At 34.5% G+C, this 18,695-nt stretch overlaps 1 protein-coding gene across 1 annotated transcript; it reads right to left on the bottom strand.

Annotated features, from left to right (window-relative positions):
* Positions 1 to 585: 585 nt before the first annotated feature.
* On the bottom strand, positions 586 to 18,414 carry LOC105804460 (cellulose synthase-like protein E1). The gene is made up of 8 exons (XM_012637102.2): positions 18,053 to 18,414; positions 17,669 to 17,975; positions 2,760 to 2,900; positions 2,538 to 2,669; positions 2,236 to 2,448; positions 1,933 to 2,157; positions 1,391 to 1,738; positions 586 to 1,316 (listed from the first exon to the last, which is right to left on the bottom strand). Exons 1-8 carry the CDS (start codon positions 18,322 to 18,324, stop codon positions 765 to 767), a joined length of 2,190 nt encoding a protein of 729 aa, XP_012492556.1. The 5' UTR covers positions 18,325 to 18,414; the 3' UTR covers positions 586 to 764.
* Positions 18,415 to 18,695: the final 281 nt, after the last annotated feature.

The following is an 18,695-nucleotide window of genomic DNA, read 5'->3' as shown; positions in this document are numbered from 1 at the left end:
GTTTGAAAGTGTAACGAAAGACTGGGTTCCATTTGAAGATTAGAGTGAGAGACCAGTAAAAGCTGAACCATATAGTTCAGGAAGAAACAACCCGAGCCAAGTCCATCTCTCAGCTTTTGCTTCAGCAGCTGGAAAGTAGCTTACTCTATAAACCCAAATGAAAAATATGGTTATGGAGATTGAAGCTGAAAACAACTGAAACAGTTGGCGTCCCCTTGCTGGCCTCGTTTCAAAGAGTGGAAGATAACTTTTGCTTTCCAATTTTCCTTTGTTCATGATAAAATCCCAAGACTTGACAACCCAGAATTTCCCTGAGCTATGCCCACCAATACCCAAAACCAAAACTAGCAAAAATTACCCAACAAATGAAGTCCAGTGAACAAAAGAGCTTGTTAATGAAACCACTAACCTCTGATTTTTGTTGAATTGATTCATCATACCATTATACCAAGCTCCAGAGGAGAGATGGGACAAAAGCTTCGGCCTGAAATGAGCTCCCACCAGATTCTTTCCATTGCAAGGGTGTCTCTTTGAAGTCAACTTAGCAGCTCCAAATGACTAATATATAATACGTTATGCACAAAATTTTGCCAAGTGAAAAAAGAATGTGATTTTGTAAATTATATAGTTTACACAATCTCATAATGGCTCAATACGTAAAACTGGCCTTAATCAATTTATTCATACAACTACTTTTAGGCATTTATGATTCAACTATTTTTAGTCCTATATAGCGACTTTCTTAGCAGAGAGATTTTAGTGGTTCAATACATGGCCACAGTACAGGCTAGCAAGGCAAAAATAATAGACTTGTAAGTAACTGAACTAGGCATCTTGCCATTATCCTTCCGGAAAAAGAGTGCTTGGTATACAGGCAAATTGATGGTAACCAAAACCAAGCAGAGCAGAATTTGCAACCCAAATTGGTCCAAAACCTTAAAGTCCTCATCTGCATCCAAGATGACCTTCTTGATTGCCCCAAAGCTACCAAACAAATTCAACATTGCAAGTGTGGCTAAAATATCAAACATCGGTGAAGTGGCACCAAACTCAATCAGCTCTTGTTCGTATCTTTCCGAGACGTTTTCATCAGATACTTTGGCAGTGAGGGCGAAGGTTAGCTGTGAATACCCTAATAGCTTCAAGATGGTTTGAAAGAAGGCAAAGAAGTATGAAGTTGTTCTCTTGAACAACCACACCCTTTGATCATTGCACCAACCTCGGAATGTGCCTCCGCACCATAGGAATTCACCAAGGCTGTATGCACGGTGTACAAAGGCAACATATACAAATGGGACCACCCAGGGGCTTGATATCTGTACGTTGCCATGGTTTTACATTAATATATCATCCTTCGAGATAAATACTCAAGAATTTAAGAACTTCATACCTTAGGAAACAATGAGAAGCCTTTAAGCAGGCAAAGGCATGGGACTACAACATAATACAGCGTAGCCAAGCAGTTTGCAGCCCACAAGTTGAAAGGACAGTAAGCAAGTCGAAGCTTAAGAGGAATCCTTTTATATCCATACACCAAGGAACAGTATCTTGATAGGAAAATTTGAAGGTGACCTTCTGCCCATCTCGTATGTTGCACCAGCAACTGCAATAATGTTGTTGGAGCAACTCCTAAGAAGCCTTCTCTTTCAGGGTTTAAGTACATGGATTTCCATCCTCTACATTTTATACTCAACCCTGTAATTATATCTTCCACCAGAATGCCATACTTTAAACCCATCTGCCACCAAAACCTTATTTTCATTACAAATGAGAAATGCTGATTCATGTCTGTTTCCATCCTAAGATGATAGAACTCCAACCCAAATCTGCTAGATGACACTTCTTACGAGTAACCATAACGTACCAATTGAATTAAATTACGGGTTCATGTTTGTATATGTATTTAGGTAAGTGAGAAATAACGAAATGCACCTCTTTTCCCCATGGTGTGTTGTGTTCAAAGGTACAGCTTGCAAGAACTTTACATGTTTCTTCAAGGACGCTTGCACTTTCATTAGCTTTTGTATCATTTAGTTTCTTCCAATCAACCTTATAGTTTTTCTCATATTGCTTCCCACAAAGAGCCTCTCTCCTGTGGAAGCATCCTGTTCCAATGTACATTGGCCCTCCATTTGCGTCAAGTCCTGCAAGCTCCAGCTTTATTGTTGAAAAAAAAAATCATCAAAATTAATCATTGTTTGCATAAAATTACCTTTCTATTATAGGCTTAATTACCTGTTGTATTACTCGAAAAGAGCTACCATAAATATCATTTTTGGTGAGATTATTGAATTTCTGAGGAAACTGTATATAGGCGATCTCATCTCCCTTCTCTTCATCCATGAAAATGCATAAAGAATATTTGATTGACTTTGAATTATTTGAATACATATCACAATCCACGTTCAAAATAATTGGACCATTACTTATCCTTGATGATACCCTGATCTATTTTCCACCATTAAAATCATTAACAAGCAAATTAAATGTATAAAAAATATACATATTTAAACCTATATAATTGATAGTATACTTACAAGAGCATTCATGGCTCCAGCTTTGAAATGGTGGTGATATTGAGGTCTTTTCTCTCTTGCCAAATACACTAGAGTTGGCAAAGGGTCGCCTTTAATATCCACAGCATTGGTGTCTCTTCCATCAATTAGTATCTAAGAAAAATTAATTAAAACATCATTAATTAATTAAGCTCAACTATTCAAAGCTTAATTAATTAGAAGTTTATGAAATGAACAATTTACTTGAAGGATGGTTTGATGATCACGTTTACTTGTAACAAAATCCCACTCACAAAATCCTTTATGCTGCTTACGAATGTAATCTGGAATTCGATCCAATTTTGTGGTGGCTTCAATCCTCATTTTCATTTCATCGTATAGTTTCTGCATGATTATTCACAATACATTAATACACCCACATCTTTGATGTATATGCTTATGCACTGTGATACCCATACTTATTACACCTATACTATAATAAATATCTATCTATATTATTAAAAATTCTTTTGTAAAATTTAGTGTTATAAATTAATTCGACAAAAATTATTTAAAATTATTTAAAATTCATTTTAAAGAATAATAAATATTATAATAATATTTTATTATTTTTAATATAAAATGTTTAACTAAAATAACTACTTAAAAATGAAATGACCAAGGATTGAATTAAAATTTTATGAGAGTTTATTATGTTACTTATAATCCAATTATTAAATAATTTTTAAAAATTAGTATAATTTATTTTCTTCCATAATTGTGACTTAATCTAATAATCTAAAGGTCCCTATAAGACAGTCAGTTTTTTTTTCTTTTCTTTTCTAAGTGCCAAAAAAATTTTAAATTTTTTAACCTGCAAATGAGTTTTAAATCCCATGGATATGCCTAAAAAATAATATTCACTCATTAAAATCTAATGATTATAAGAATTAAAATAAAAATTGAACGTTACTCCTTTATTATATTAATATTGTTATTTTTAATAAAAATTATAATTATAATTTTTTAAATTTTATTGTATAAATTTTTCTTTAAAATTTTTATGATTTTTAAATAAAATTTAATTTTAAAAGGACTTAATTGATTTTTTTTAAATGTTACTAAAGCTTTTTGACCCTTTAGCTTTAATAGTTTCAAAATTTTCTAATTTACTTCCAATAAACTAGTAGGGGTCAAATTGAATAAATTTGTAAAGATTGTGTGCTAAATTTGCTATTATACCTTATATATAAACACCAAAATAAATATTTAATGGTACAATTTTAACGGAGAGCTATTTTGCTCACTCATCTTACATATAGGAGCTAATTTGCCTTTTTTTTTTAATAGAGAAGCTAAAATGCAATCTAAGGTATAATATGAGATTTCGTACTTGATAAATATTTTCTTTTATATTCATTACTTTAATACATTAATGCTTTTGTGGAATACATAAAGCTCCAAATTATATTACCCGAAGTTCAACTAAGTAACTAATTGGATTAATGATTTTTTTATTGAAAACTAATTGAATTAATAATTAATAGGATAAGAAACTCAAGTTATGGTTGTACCAAAACATAATTAATAGGGATAATTTAGTCCTTGAACTTGATACTTTTTTTCAACTTGATCTTTGAACTTTTTTGGTCCACATTTATCTTGGAACTTGATAACTTTTCTCAGTTTGGTCTATGAACTTAGATTTTGTCATGTCATGCCTTCACTTTAAAATTTTTAAAAAAATTATATTATAAAATCTAAGAAAACAAAAAAAAATTTTGTTACTATTTTAAAATAAAAATTCAAGTGATGACATGACACAATCTCATCATACCTTAATGGAATCCAACTTCATGTACCAAATCGAGAAAATTTGACAAGTTCATAGACTAAGTAGGAAAAAAAATTTAAAGACCAGTGTAAGAAAAATGGCCTAGTGCAGAGACTGAATGTTACTTTATCCTTAATTAATACCATTGTTGATGCAAGGAATCAACAAGGGAGGAGAGGGTTAGAACGGTTCACCCTTGTAGGGTGGAGAGTTGTAAATGAAGGAGATGAAGTGGAGAAATTATGGGGAGTTCCCATGGTGTAAGTGAGAGATAAGAAATTCCCTTGGTGGTTGAAAAGTGGAAGAAAGAAAGAACCCCCCAAAAAGACCCCATTGCCCTTTTAAAAATAGAATGTCGGTAATGACAATATATCACAAAGAAAAGAGAAATAAAAATAAAGAACACACAAATTTTTACGTGGAAACCCTTTCGGAAAAAAACCACGAGCAGAGAAGAAGATAATTCACTATGTCGAATTTGAATAATTACAAGAGGAGTAGACTATGTCTATTTATAGACTTGTAAAACCATATTCTAATAAGAGTGTAGTAAGATTGAAACACCTTATTTTAATCAATATCAAATAGATGGAGTTTAATAAGGTTTAAAAAACCTTATTTTAAAATAAAATAAAAGAAGTATAGTTCTATAGGGATTTTACTTTTATTTTATTTTACCACTGTATTTTATTTAAATAAGGATTTGGGTCACTTAATTCTAACAATCTCCACCTTGACACGAATTCTCAATGAACAAGTTCTTCATCGCGAACTCTTAACGAACAAGTTCTCCACCTCTTTTATAAAATCCCTTAAGGGTTTAACTTCAACAATGAACACCAACCAAGTCTAAGCAATGCTCAAACTTAGTTATAGGAAGTGACTTAGTCATCATATCTGCAGGATTTTCATGAGCACTAATTTTGCTCACAATAATATCACCACGAGCAATAATATCACGAACAAAATTATACCGAACATTAATGTGTTTTTTTCTCTCATGAAACATTTGATCTTTTGTAAGGAAGATGACACTCTGACCGTCACAAAATACTGTATTGATTTGAAGGTCTTCATTGAGTTCACTAAAGAGTCCCTTCAACCAAATAGCTTCTTTACAAGCCTCAGTAATTGCCATGTACTCAGCTTTAGTGGTAGACAAAGCAACTGTAGTTTGCAAAGTGGCTTTCCAACTGATTGCACAACCTCCGATTGTACAGACATAACATGTGAGAGATCTTCTTCTATCAAGGTCTCCAGCAAAATCAGCACCAACATACCTAATGACTCCATCTCTGGTTCTTCCAAACTGTAAGCAAACATCAGTAGTACCTCATAAATATCTTAAAATCCACTAAACTATTTTCCAATATTCTTTACCGGGATTCACCATGTATTTGCTAACTGCACTGACTACATATGATAAATCTGGACGTGAACAAACTATAGCATACATGAGCGATCCCGCTGCACTAGAGTATGAAACATGTGACATGTATTAAATCTCAACATCTAATTGTGGAGACAAAGCCGATGAAAGCTGAAATGGGTTGCTAAAGGAGTACTAATAGGCTTAGCATTCTGCATATTAAATCAGCAAAGAACTTTCTCAATGTACCCCTTCTGACTTAGGTACAATTTACTTGTTTTTCCATCTCTGAGAATCTTCATACCAAGTATCTTATTTGCTAGTCTCAAATATTTCATCTCAAATTCTTCACTTAATTGGGCTTTGACCTTTCTTATCTCTCCTTTATCTTTCACTGTTATTAACATGTCATCAACACAAAGGAGCAGATACACAAAAAAACCATCACTATTTTTCTTAAAGTAAACACAACTGCCAAAGCTACTTCTTTTGAAATCATGAGAAGTCATAAAGGAATCAAACCTCTTGTACCACTGTCTTGGTGACTGTTTCAAATCGTAAAGAGACTTTATCAGCAAGTAAACATAGTCCTCTTTTTTTGAGACTGTAAAACCCTCTGGTTGTTGCATGTAAATATCCTCCTCAAGTTCTCCATGCAAAAATGTAGTTTTTACATCTAACTGCTAAAGCTCCAAATCATGCATGGCCACAATACCAAGCAAAGCTTGAATCGAACTATGCTTCACAACTGGGGAGAACACATCTGTGAAGTCCACTCCTACAATTTGACTGTAACCCTTTTGCAACAGGCCTTGCTTTATATCTGGGTTCTTCAACTCCTAGAGTCCCCTCTTTCTTTTTAAACACCCATTTACAACGAACAACCTTTTTACCTTTAGGACGTTTTACAAGATTCCATGTTTTATTTTTGTGGAGTGATTCCATCTCCTCTTGTATAGTAAACATCTACTTTTCTGAGTCTTCACAACTAACCGCCTCAGAATAATTAGATGGCTCTTGGTTTGCATCTATATCTTCAGCCACATTTAAAGTATAAGCAACTAGATTAGCTTCGGCATACTTCTTTAGAGGTTTAATTTCTCTTTTAGTTCTGTTTTTGGCGATAGAGTACTGTGGTGAAGAAGTAACTCTATTCTAAATTTTTGTACTGACTTGAGGAGTCGACTCTGTTGTAGATTTCTGGATTAATCTAATGCTCCACCTACTTTTGATTTTCTTTATTGGAAGAGTCTTTAAGAGAAAAGTAAGGTAGCATAGTAGTTTTATTAAAAATAACATCTCTACTAATCACAACTTTTCTATTTTCAGGACACCATAACTTATACCCTTTTACACCAACTTTATAACTAAGAAAAACACATTTAATGAATCTCGGTTCAAACTTTCCATTATCAACATGAGCATAGCAGGAGACCCAAAGATCTTTAACTCAGAATAGTCAGCAGGATTACCAAACCATACCTCTTGTGGAGTCTTTTTCTTAATCACGGTAATGGCGTCTTTGAAGTATAAAATTTCATTGTTGGATCGTAACACCATATTCGCGTTGTGGCAGATAAAAATACAGATAGTTCTTGCACAGATGGACTTAGAAGAAGCCCTGCTAGGGGTAGATAAGATACCTTCAACATTGACGGAGGAAGAGAAGATGCGCAAGGATCGAAAGGCGTTAACACAGTTACATCTGCATTTGCCTAACGAAATTTTATAGGATGTGATGAAGGAGAAGACCGTCACTAAATTATGGAAGAGGTTGGAACAAATATGTATGTCAAAAACTCTAACTAGCAAGCTACATATGAAGCAGCGTCTTTATGCTTATCGTTTGGAGGAAGGTGAATCTGTACACGAACACTTAACAGTGTTTAAAGAAATTCTCTCAAACTTAGAAGTCATGGAGGTTCAGTATGATAAGGAAGATCTAGAGTTGATTCTACTTTGTTCGTTGCCCCCGTCTTATTCAACCTTTAGAGATACGATTTTATATAGTCGCGAGTCTCTCACAGTTGATGAGGTTTATGATTCTTTAACCTCGTATGATAAGATGAAGTATCTGGTGGTTAAAACTGACTCTCAGGGAGAGGGTCTCATTGTTCGTAAAAGATAATATCGAAATGCTGATGATGATCGTGGAGGAACACATGAATAGAATCTTCATGGTAAATTTAAAGGTAGATCGAAGTCTTCAAATAGAGGTAAAACTTGTAACTTTTGTAAGAAGAAAGGGCACATTAAATCTGAGTGTTATAAGCTACAGAACAAGATCAAAAGGGAGGCTATGAATCAAAATGAAAAACAACCAAAAAATTCCGGTAAGGCTGATGTTGTAGAAGACTACAACGATGGTGAACTTCTAGTCGCTTCTGTCAACAATTCTAAAGTGAGCGAGGAGTGGATCCTTGATTCGGGCTGCACCTTCCACATGAGTCCCAATCGGGATTGGTTTACAACTTACGAAATAGTGTCTGAAGGCATTGTTTTGATGAGAAATAATACTTCATGTAGAATTGCAAGTGTTGGAACAATTAAAGTTAAGATGTTTAATGGAGTTGTCAAAACACTTAGTGACGTACGACATGTTCCAGAATTGAAGAGAAATTTAATTTCGTTGAGTACTCTTGATTTAAAAGGGTACAATACACAACTAAAAGTGGGGTTTTGAAGATTTCTAAAGGTTCCCTCGTTGTGATGAAAGGACAGAGAAAGACTGCCAAGTTATATGTTTTGCAGGGTTCTACAATTACTGGTGATGCAGCTGTCGCATCCTCTTCCTTATCAGATGATGATATTACTAAACTTTGGCATATGCACCTAGGGCATATGAGTGAAAATAGCATGGCAGAATTGAGCAAAAGAGGACTTCTTGATAGGTAAGGAATTTACAAACTGAAGTTCTATGAGCACTGTATTTTTGGGAAGCAAAAGAGAGTTTGATTCACCAGAGGAATCCATAACACGAAGGAAATGTTGGAGTATATTCATTCTGATCTGTGGGGGTCATCCATAGTGCCTTCGAGAGGTGGAACTAATTATATGTTAACTTTGATTGATGATTTTTCCAGAAAAGTGTGGCGTTCTTCCTAAAGCAGAAAAGCGATGTGTTTTTCGCATTTAAGTCTTAAAAAAACTATGATTGAAAAGCAGACGGGAAAATAAATAAAATACCTCCGCACAGACAATGGCTTAGAGTTCTGTTATGATAAGTTTAATAAATTGTGCAAGTTAGAATGGATCGTGAGACACTTGACAGTTCGTCATACTCCATAGCAAAACGGTATTGCAGAATGAATGAACAGAATGATCATGGAGAAGGTTCGATGTATGTTGTCAAATGCCAAGTTACCAAAGTCATTTTGGGTCGGAACAGCCTCTATTGCATATTTTTTGATCAACTAGTCTCCATCCGTTGCCATTGAGAAAAAGAATCCACAAGAGGTATGGTCTGGTAATCCTGCTAACTATTCTGATTTAAAGATCTTTGGGTGTCCTGCGTATGCTCATGTTGATAATGGAAAATTGGAACCGAGATCCATTAAATGTGTTTTTCTTGGTTATAAAGCTTGTGCAAAAGGGTATAAGTTATGGTGTCCTGAAAATAGAAAAGTTGTGATTAGTAGATATGTTGTTTTTGATGAAACTGCTATGCTACCTAACTTTTCTCTTAAAGACTCTTCCAATAAAGAAAATCAAAAATAGGTGGAGCATTATATTAATCCAGAATCTACAACAGGTCGACTCCTCAAGCCAATACAAAAATTCAGAATAGAGTTGTTTCTCCACCACAATTGAGAAATTAAAATAAAGAACACACAGATTTTTACGTGGAAACCCTTTCGAAAAAAAACCATGGGCAGAGGAGAAGATAATTCACTATGTCGAATTTGAATAATTACAAGAGGAGTAGACTATGTCTATTTATAGGCTTGTAAAACCATATTCTAATAGGAGTGTAGTAAGATTGAAACACCTTATTCTTATCAATATCAAATAGATAGAGTTTAATAAGGTTTAAAAAACCTTATTTTAAAATAAAATAAAAGAAGTATAGTTCTATAGGGATTTTACTTTTATTGTATTTTACCACTATATTTTATTTAAATAAGGATTCGAGTCACTTAATTCTAACAGCCCTAATCCCAAGAAGAGTATATATAAGAGTCTTTGGCAGAACCTGCATAGTGACCAAAATATTCATGTATAACAATTGCCCATTATTAAGGGAAGGTTATAAAAGGACATTGCTTGAGACGAAAAGCAATGGTGAGATCTTTATGTCGTGGGCCAGGTCAATTTTATTTAGGAAAATTTGCTTGAATTTCTTCTTACAAAAATTATGGTAATTTACAAATATTTTGAATTGTGTTAGCATCGTTGGCATTTTTATTGTTCGTAAGTATTTAAAATTATGCTAACGTTAAAGGTAAATCAATCGTTCAAAATTAAGTTCACCTCGGAGGCGTTAACAACCATTTGGGATTATGCTAATGTAATAGTGTGAGCCATTGCTCGGTGAATGAACCCTTAGTGGAAGGGTGTGAGAGTTGTACTTTAGTGGAAGGATGCCTTTAGTTGTATTGTAGATGAGTACCATTAGGAGCTACACCATTGGTGGTATCATAGTTGGGCACCTTTATTCGTAGTTAAATTGCTTGTAGATATGTTGTTTCATAACTTTGCAAAGGGTGCAACTGTTGGCTTGACGGTCAAAGATTACGCAATAGAAAAATCATGTTGAAGGTGCAATTGTTGACCTGACGGTCATGCCGAAGATACAACCATTGACCTGACGATTCGAGATTACACTTATTATGCCAAAGGTACAATTGCTAACTTGATGGCATTGGATTACGCATTGTAATAGACTGCACAATTGTAAATACAGGGAGTCAACAAGGGAAGAGACATGTAAGAGAAAGTGGTAGGGATTTAAAATGGTTCATCCTTATATGTCAAAGAGTTATAAATGAAAGAAATGAAAGGGAGAAAGTATGAAGAGTTCCCATTGTAAAAAGGGAACTAAAAACTACCTTTAGTGGTTAAAAAGTGGAAGAGAAGAATGGAAGAACCTTTCAAAATATCCCCTTACCCTAATTTCAAAAAGAGTATATATAAGGACCCTTGATGATACCTACATTGTGATCAAAATATTTGTGTAACAACCATACTAAAATTGAATTGTCCCAAAAAAAATTAAAAATTAAAAAAAAATCGAATCAGTCTCATCAATTTTAAGCTTATAGGGTATTTGAATCTAGTTGGTCATTATATGAATTTTTATATTATTTAAATTTAAGTTAATAATTATTTACAACGAAGTTTATATTTGAAATCTTTTTAAATGTTTATATTAAAATTAATAAAATTTATATATGTAATTTCTTAATTTATTTAAAATAAAATGAACTAAATATATAAAATTAAAGTTCATTTTTATTTTCTCAAAAGAAATAAATTATTTTAATCAAAATATAGTATATTAACTTAAATTCTAAACTTTTATATTGATTTTATTAATAAAATTTACTAAAGAAAGTATTGGACATTTAGTAATTTATGGAAGATGAGACAAAGAGTCATTGGGCTTTTTCCCCCACAGGTGTCGTGAAATATAAAATTGATGGTGCCGCTAACGGTAGCTGGTATAAGTGTCACGGGGCTAGACCTTTTGTCTCGCAATCCGTGCAACCTTAGGCGATCCGTTCGTCCCAAACTCGCCTAAGTCAGCCTTTACACCCAAAAGTGAGGATTCTTTAGAACTCCTCCAAGGCACCAATTTGTATAGCGGAAGCGATTGTGCCAAAAGAAGCTAAGCCAAAGAACAACAGAAAGCCACAGAAAAGAATGCACACAAGGTGTTTGAGTAAATGCTCTCAGAACTCTATTACTCTTAAGAATTCAGAATACAATGGAATGAGTACAAATGAGGGGGAGGCTCTCTATTTATAGTTGAGCTCCCCCAAAACCGACGGTCAATTTACATTTACATCGACGGATGAGATTTAACCATATCCCTTAATTTTAGGGATTTACAAGATAAGCCTTATCAAATCTAATCTAATCTTTACAAGATATGATTCTTTCTATCTTCTAAGATTAGTTACCATATTAGCCTAAGTTGCCATCTCTTCATTATCGGGCCAACTAGGCTTCAATCTGACAGGCTTGTCCAATAGCTCTTTGAATCGGGCCAGTTCTTATGGGCCAAATGATCCCCATCTGAGCAATAGACCTCCATGGGGCGCATCTTGTGCCATGGTCACGGGCTTTGCACTTTGGCCCGTGACATTCTCCCCCACCCATTCTCGCAACGCCCTCGTTGCGACTTCCGAATGGCACTGACTTGATTCACCTTTGAACCCTCTCGTTGCCTTGGCTTCTTCCTGACTTGTCTTGTAATCAGGTTGTCCCTTCCTTTAAAACCTTTGCCTCAGCTTCCGTCGCATCTTTACTTGAACCGTTTTACTCGTTGGTACATCTCGTTGGCAAGAAGTCTCCGTACTAACTTGCCCGAATTTTGACTTGTTTCCTTTTGAATCAACTCAATTCTCACACCTTGGCTTCGTATTGCCCACAGTCCCTTGGCCTCCTTGCTCATGAACTTTGAAAGGGCCCCTACGACCTTGCCAAGCCAACAAGTCAGAATTTAAAACACTATCAACGTGTTCGCAATGTACCTTACTCGTAGTATTTACTCGTCCCGACTGTTTTTGCATCGCTCCCTTTTTCTTGATGCCCGATGCACAACCCACATTTCCCAAAGGTGTCGGCTTCACAGTCGAATCTGTAGGCTTCATATCGAACTCTTACACCACTAACACTTCCGAAGGAGCTTTCGTAACTTTCTGTTCTATCGAGTCAATGTTCCCCCTATACGAAACATCCTCGACTAGTTGGATTGACGACAACACCTTTGCCCCCACCTTCATATCTCGATGCACCGGCACAACAATTTTTGTTAACGGACCAGTGCTAATATGAATTTGATCGGCGCATGGATACAGAACTTTTTTAATCCTGTCAAAGAAGTTTAAGCCAAGTACATAATCGTAATCATCTAATTCGATTACCTCAAAGTCTTCCTTGCCCTTCCATTCGCCGATTTGTAGTTCCACATTCTGAACTACTCCCAAAGTTGAGGGCTCCTCAGAATTTACTGTCTTGATCTTCCTATTCGATTTCCTAATCGATAGACTAAGCTTCTTTGCAGCCTTCTCTGATATGAACAAGTCCGATACTTCCGTATCAATAAGAGCACTCCGTTTCTGACCCGCAATGTTGATGTCTACAAACATCAACCCTTCTTTTCCATTCCTTTTCTTAGGTATGAGCACTATCGAATTGACCCTCGATGGCTTTCCCTCAATAGGCTTCACCTCTTCCGGCTCATAATTTCTCTTAATAGCCGAAACTGAAGATACCTTTGGGCAGTCCCTCTTCATGTGCGGTAATTTTCCCCTCTTTTCTTTCGGGCTATTAGGTCTCCACTTCCCATTTCGTGGTTTCCTATCATCACCATCGCTACTACTACCGTTGCCATCATAGCTTTGTCCCTCTTCATCCTCCTCATGGTACCCACCATTGCCCCTCCTGTTGGGCTTGGAAGATTCAAACCTGTCCCTTCTCGGAGCAAGTTCCACTATGGACTCCGCTACCATCATGGCATTTGTAAGTTCCTGAACTCCTCAACGTTGCAATTCTTGCTTCGCCCATGGTTTCAGCCCATCTGTAAAGGAGAAAAATGCCTCCTTCTCGCTTAAATCAGAGATCTGGAGCATGAGTTCACTGAACTCCCGTACATACTCCCTAACCGTACCTCGTTGCGTTAGCCGTCGCAACTTTGTTCGAGCTTCGTCCTCGGCATGCTCGGGGTAGAACTGTGCTTTAAATTCACTTTGGAACTTCTTCCAAGTCCAAATCTCAGTCCCACCACGTCTCACATCAGTGGACCTACGTCGCCACCATAACAAAGCAACATCAGTGAAATATACAGCAACAGTGTTTACCTTTGTGACAACATCTTCGATGTTCATTGCACGAAAGTATTGCTCCATAGCCCAAAGAAAGTTGTCCACTTCACTTGCGGACCTTGCCCCTTTAAACGCCTTCGGCTTGGGCACATCCATCGCTTGTGGCTTCGGCTTTGAAGCCAACATTCCATTCCCTATGGCAGCCTTGAAAATCTTGAGCTCCCCCTTAAGCTCATTGATCTCCTCCTTCAAGGCTGTCACCATATCCTCGAGAGCATCGTTCTTTTCAGCCAGCTTATTCTTAGAGGAACCGATAGTATCCCACACAAATTCCCTGAGTTGTTCTTGCAATGTTCGCAACCTATCATTGTGTCTATCATTGACATCGTCGGTCCTCTCCTTGACGTCCTCCATGGACTCCTCGAGAGTGACGACTCGATCCTCCAAAGCTGAAATTAAGTCCCTTGATCGACTCGCTTTTCTGGCCCTTCCTCGAATCTCCATTGGCTCATTCTGACCAACAACTTCTTTCGACATCCCAACAGAGCCTTTGAACCAACAACTCGAATATTACTTGGTTCAAACCTTACTCTGATACCACTTGTCACGGGGCTAGACCTTTCGTCTCGCAATCCGTGTGGCCTTAGGCGATTCGTTCGTCCCAAACTCGCCTAAGTCAGCCTTTAAGCCGAAAAGTGAGGATGCTTTAGAACTCCTCCAAGGCACCAATTTGTATAGCGGAAGCGATTGTGCCAAAAGAAGCTAAGCCAAAGAACAACAGAAAGCCACAGAAAAGAATGCACACAAGGTGTTTGAGTAAATGCTCTCAGAACTCTATTACTCTTAAGAATTCAGAATACAATGGAATGAGTACAAATGAGGGGAAGGCTCTCTATTTATAGTTGAGCTCTCCCAAAACCGACGGTCAAGATACATTTACATCGACGGATGATATTTAACCATATCCCTTAATTTTAGGGATTTACAAGATAAGCCTTATCAAATCTAATCTAATCTTTACAAGATATGATTCCCTCTATCTTCTAAGATTAGTTACCATATTAGCCTAAGTTGCCATCTCTTCATTATTGGGCCAACTAGGCTTCAATCTGACAGGCTTGTCCAATAGTTCTTTGAATCGGGCCAGTTCTTGTGGGCCAAATGATCCCCATGCCATGGTCACGGGCTTTGCATTGACATAAGTGGGATCCTAAGAAATCATAGCAGTCGGTCGTCCATAACTTTTTCAAACCTTTGGCTAAAGTTATTGTAGTCAAAGAAAGAAACCTTCACCATTTTCTTTGCATCGAAATGGCATGTTGATTGTAGTGTGATTATCGAATCTAGAGGATCCTATGTGGGTGTTAGTCTGTCAGTGTCAGTTGTATCTTTATTGTGTTTGAGGATTCTATTTTTATAATTTATGTTTCTTTTCTTTTATAATATTTGGTCTAAATTGTTGATATTATTGACTATTCAAATTAAATTTTTAATATAGATTTAAAAAAAAATACTATTCTAACAAAAAAATTATTTTAGCATGATGAGTTAAATAAGTTTTTTATTTAAATTCAAATCGACTACCAAAATTATTAACGGTGCTAATTAATTGGACTAACTAATGGCATGATTTTTCTCCTTTTTAATAATTATAAGATAATGGTAAAATTGTTGTTTCGATTTCTCTACTATGCTCACATAAGTTGATCATTTATTTTATAATGATATTAATTAGTCCAAATAATTTACTTCTCATATGTGATAGCTACCTTATTATGTTACTATTGCAAAAAAAAGTTATTTAGAGTTGAAAGTTTAGAAGTGATTTGTTTTTCAAATTTATATGAACATTTTGGTAGAAAAAGAGATCATGAACATAGCAAAGTGACATGACACTTTATTTTTTTCTAAAATGATATAACTATAGTCAATTTCAATTTTGATAATTATCTGCGCTCAAAATTAAGTTTTTTCAACTCAAATTTAAGATCTAATCTTTATACTTCAACTTCTTGACATAATTTTGTACATTAACTTTTACGACATTAGTTAGCCCAAATATTTTATTTTGATGGATATGATGATGTAATCTTTAAGAGTTGTTAACACCATTAATATTATCTATTAAATTCATGTCTATTGTAATTTTTATTACATGATATTTTTCTTTTACAATTCAAATAGAGAATTCATATAATAATTAACGCATTAGTATAAACTATAAAATTTAATATATTGAAAAATAAACTATTCTGTACTCATTTTTACTTTTTTTTTATTAATAAATTCATCATAATAACTTGCCAGATATAATATATTATATCCTTACTTATTACAAAAATAATTAAAATTTTCTATTTAAAACTCGTTTTGTGATAGGCTGAGTTCGAAGAAGAAAAGAAGATTTGTTACAGAAACTCCAAGGAACTTGGAGATTAGAGGAACTGGGGGAAGAAATTGGCCCACCCACACTATCTCAGGAGTACAAGGGACATTTGGCATTGAGATAACAAAGAAGAAGGGTAAGGAAAAGTAAAGAATTTAAGGTTTCGTTTGACTGTATCTTTCTTCTATACAGTACCGAGGCACCGCTCACAGGAAGCAATGGTTTAGTGACAAATGGTAGGATTAAGAGGCACGTGGTTTTTTAGGAATTTGTATTTTTATTAACTTTCCCTAATTTTCCTTTTTTGATTAATGAAAACATAATAAAGTAATTCAATGTAAAATTTAATTCTTTATTATTATATAAATTCATTGAACAAAAGTTTTAAATAAAATCATAATTCTTATTTATAAGTATGATATAGAAATTCCGGCTAAGTAAATTTATTTAATTATATATTTATAGATTAATATTTGATGCACCATCGATGTATAAGTCTCATACACTATAAACTAATAACAAAACGATATATCATCATTATTGTAAAAAGAAAATTGAAAGACTTCAAAATAAATACTACCAACTTTATTAAACATAATTAAATATTAATTATAATTATAATTATTTTATTTTTATTCAAGTTTTGGATTTTGAGTTTTAAATTTACGGATTGAGATTTGAGATTTTGAGTTTCAATTCTATGTTTTTTTTTGTGTTTATTTATATTCAACTATTATAATTAATATTTCTTCTTTAAACTCTACAATATTTCTTGTCTTACATAAATAATAATGTCTCATCTTATTATTAAGTAATAATGCATGAAATTTACTTACAGATAGTGTATCAAATATTCTCTTATATTTTATTAATATTAAAAATTTTATTAAGAAGTTATTTTTAGTTTTTTCATTTTTGTAAGTAGTGGATGGCCATGTTTCAGAAAGTTACGTTTTTATAAAAGAAAAACAAATAGCTCCAAGTGGTGCTGGCATTACAAGAAGATAAGTTTGTCTTTGGTCCAACTTACCGAGTTAGCTAAAAGATTCGGTGAAATTATATTTATAATATTTCAGAAAGGAGCTTAAATTGGATTGTTTTGTTGACCAGGTTTAGGGTGAGGTGTGCAGTGACGCATAGTTTGGATAAATTGTAAAAATAGTCACTTTAATTTGCCTCAGATTGCATTTTAGTCATTAATGTTTGAAATTTTACGTTTTAGTCGCTTACATTATTGTTTTGTTACGAAGTGGTATCTCTACTGTTAAACTCCATTACCCCCTAAGGCAGTCATACATGACAATCTAAATGGGTTTTAAATGCCAACTTAGATGTTTAGTTACTGGTATGAAAATATAAATGTAAGTGACCAAAACATAATATTTTAAATATAAATGACTAAAATATAATCTGAAACAAACAAAAAGTGACTATTTTTATAATTTATCCGTAATTAGTAGAATTTTTTAAGAATTGTAACGACTAACGAGAAAAAAGACAAAAGAATCTTTTGAGAATGCATCAATAATTTCGCAAAATGCAAATCGGAATCAAACATTAAACAATATGCGTGCAAGAAATTAATATTAAATTTACCTTAACTGAAAGCCACTCCGCATTCACTGGTTCGGAAGCTGTCCTAAAGTACGCCTCAGGAGATGTTGGTTCCACTTCCAACTTTTTGCAGAAAGGCAGCCATGTCTTTGAGAAATTTGCAGCCTCTAACATGGCATAAAACGTTAAATCCGATCCCCCATCATCTGATAAATAGATGCTTAACTTCTCAGGTGGATAATCATATGCCATCACTGATAAAACCGTATTCACCACCATACTAGGTGGCTCCATCAATGGATCAGCCGTGCACACAAATATGTCTATACCCGGTAATTCTTTTCCGAACCTTTCCAAGATTGAAAATAATGAATTTCGTGTAAATTGGGAATCATGAAAAAAGACAGAATGAAGATATGTATGTACCTTTGAGAGAGCCTGTCAATGTAAGGCAAACGGTAGACTGAGTTCCATCTACTAACGGTGGTGAAAAACCAATAAATACAGAACCATAGCTCAGAAAGAAACAGTCCAATCCATGTCCATCTCTCAGCTTTTCCTCCGACTGGGAAAAACATTACTCTATACATAACAATGAAGCAGATGCCGAGAAAGATTGAAGCTGCAATACACCTGAAAAAGATTCGTCCTCTAACTTGCTTTGTTTTGAAGAGCGGAACATAATTACTTTTTGCCATTTCTGTAATTTCCCTATCTCAACTAATTCTGTAGATGGTGCTAAGATGGAAGCTGACCATTGACTTTATAATGTGGGATTATGGCACACTTCAATGCTATGCTTTGCTTTTACTTTTAAAACAAAAAAAAAAAACAAAAAAAAAATCAAGTTTTTCCGTTTAAGAAACTTATTTTTTTTAAATATTTAAGTAATTGTTTTTTAACTCGTACTTAAACTTTCACAATGCATCAAAAAGACTTTAAACTTTTTTCAAAAACAATTAAGCCACTGTTATTTTTTACATACAATTGGGTACTTAAACTTTCAAAATGCATCAAAAAGACCTTCAAACTTTTTCAAAAAAGCAATTAAGCTCCTACTTTTGTTTGC

This window comes from Gossypium raimondii, chromosome 11, assembly GCF_025698545.1.
Source record: "Gossypium raimondii isolate GPD5lz chromosome 11, ASM2569854v1, whole genome shotgun sequence".
NCBI lineage: Eukaryota > Viridiplantae > Streptophyta > Magnoliopsida > Malvales > Malvaceae > Gossypium > Gossypium raimondii.
This window is presented reverse-complemented; position numbering and strand designations above follow the sequence as displayed.

What these genes read in the sequence shown, in the direction of transcription:
- LOC105804460 (XM_012637102.2), bottom strand. Translation starts at nt 18,324, where the DNA reads ATGGCAAAAAGTAATTATGTTCCGCTCTTCAAAACAAAGCAAGTTAGA. An exon ending in ATTGACAGGCTCTCTCAAAG is followed by an intron (nt 17,976 to 18,052) that starts GTACATACATAT and finishes AATCTTGGAAAG; the next exon opens with GTTCGGAAAAGAATTACCGG. An exon ending in CGGAGTGGCTTTCAGTTAAG is followed by an intron (nt 2,901 to 17,668) that starts GTAAATTTAATA and finishes ATAATCATGCAG; the next exon opens with AAACTATACGATGAAATGAA.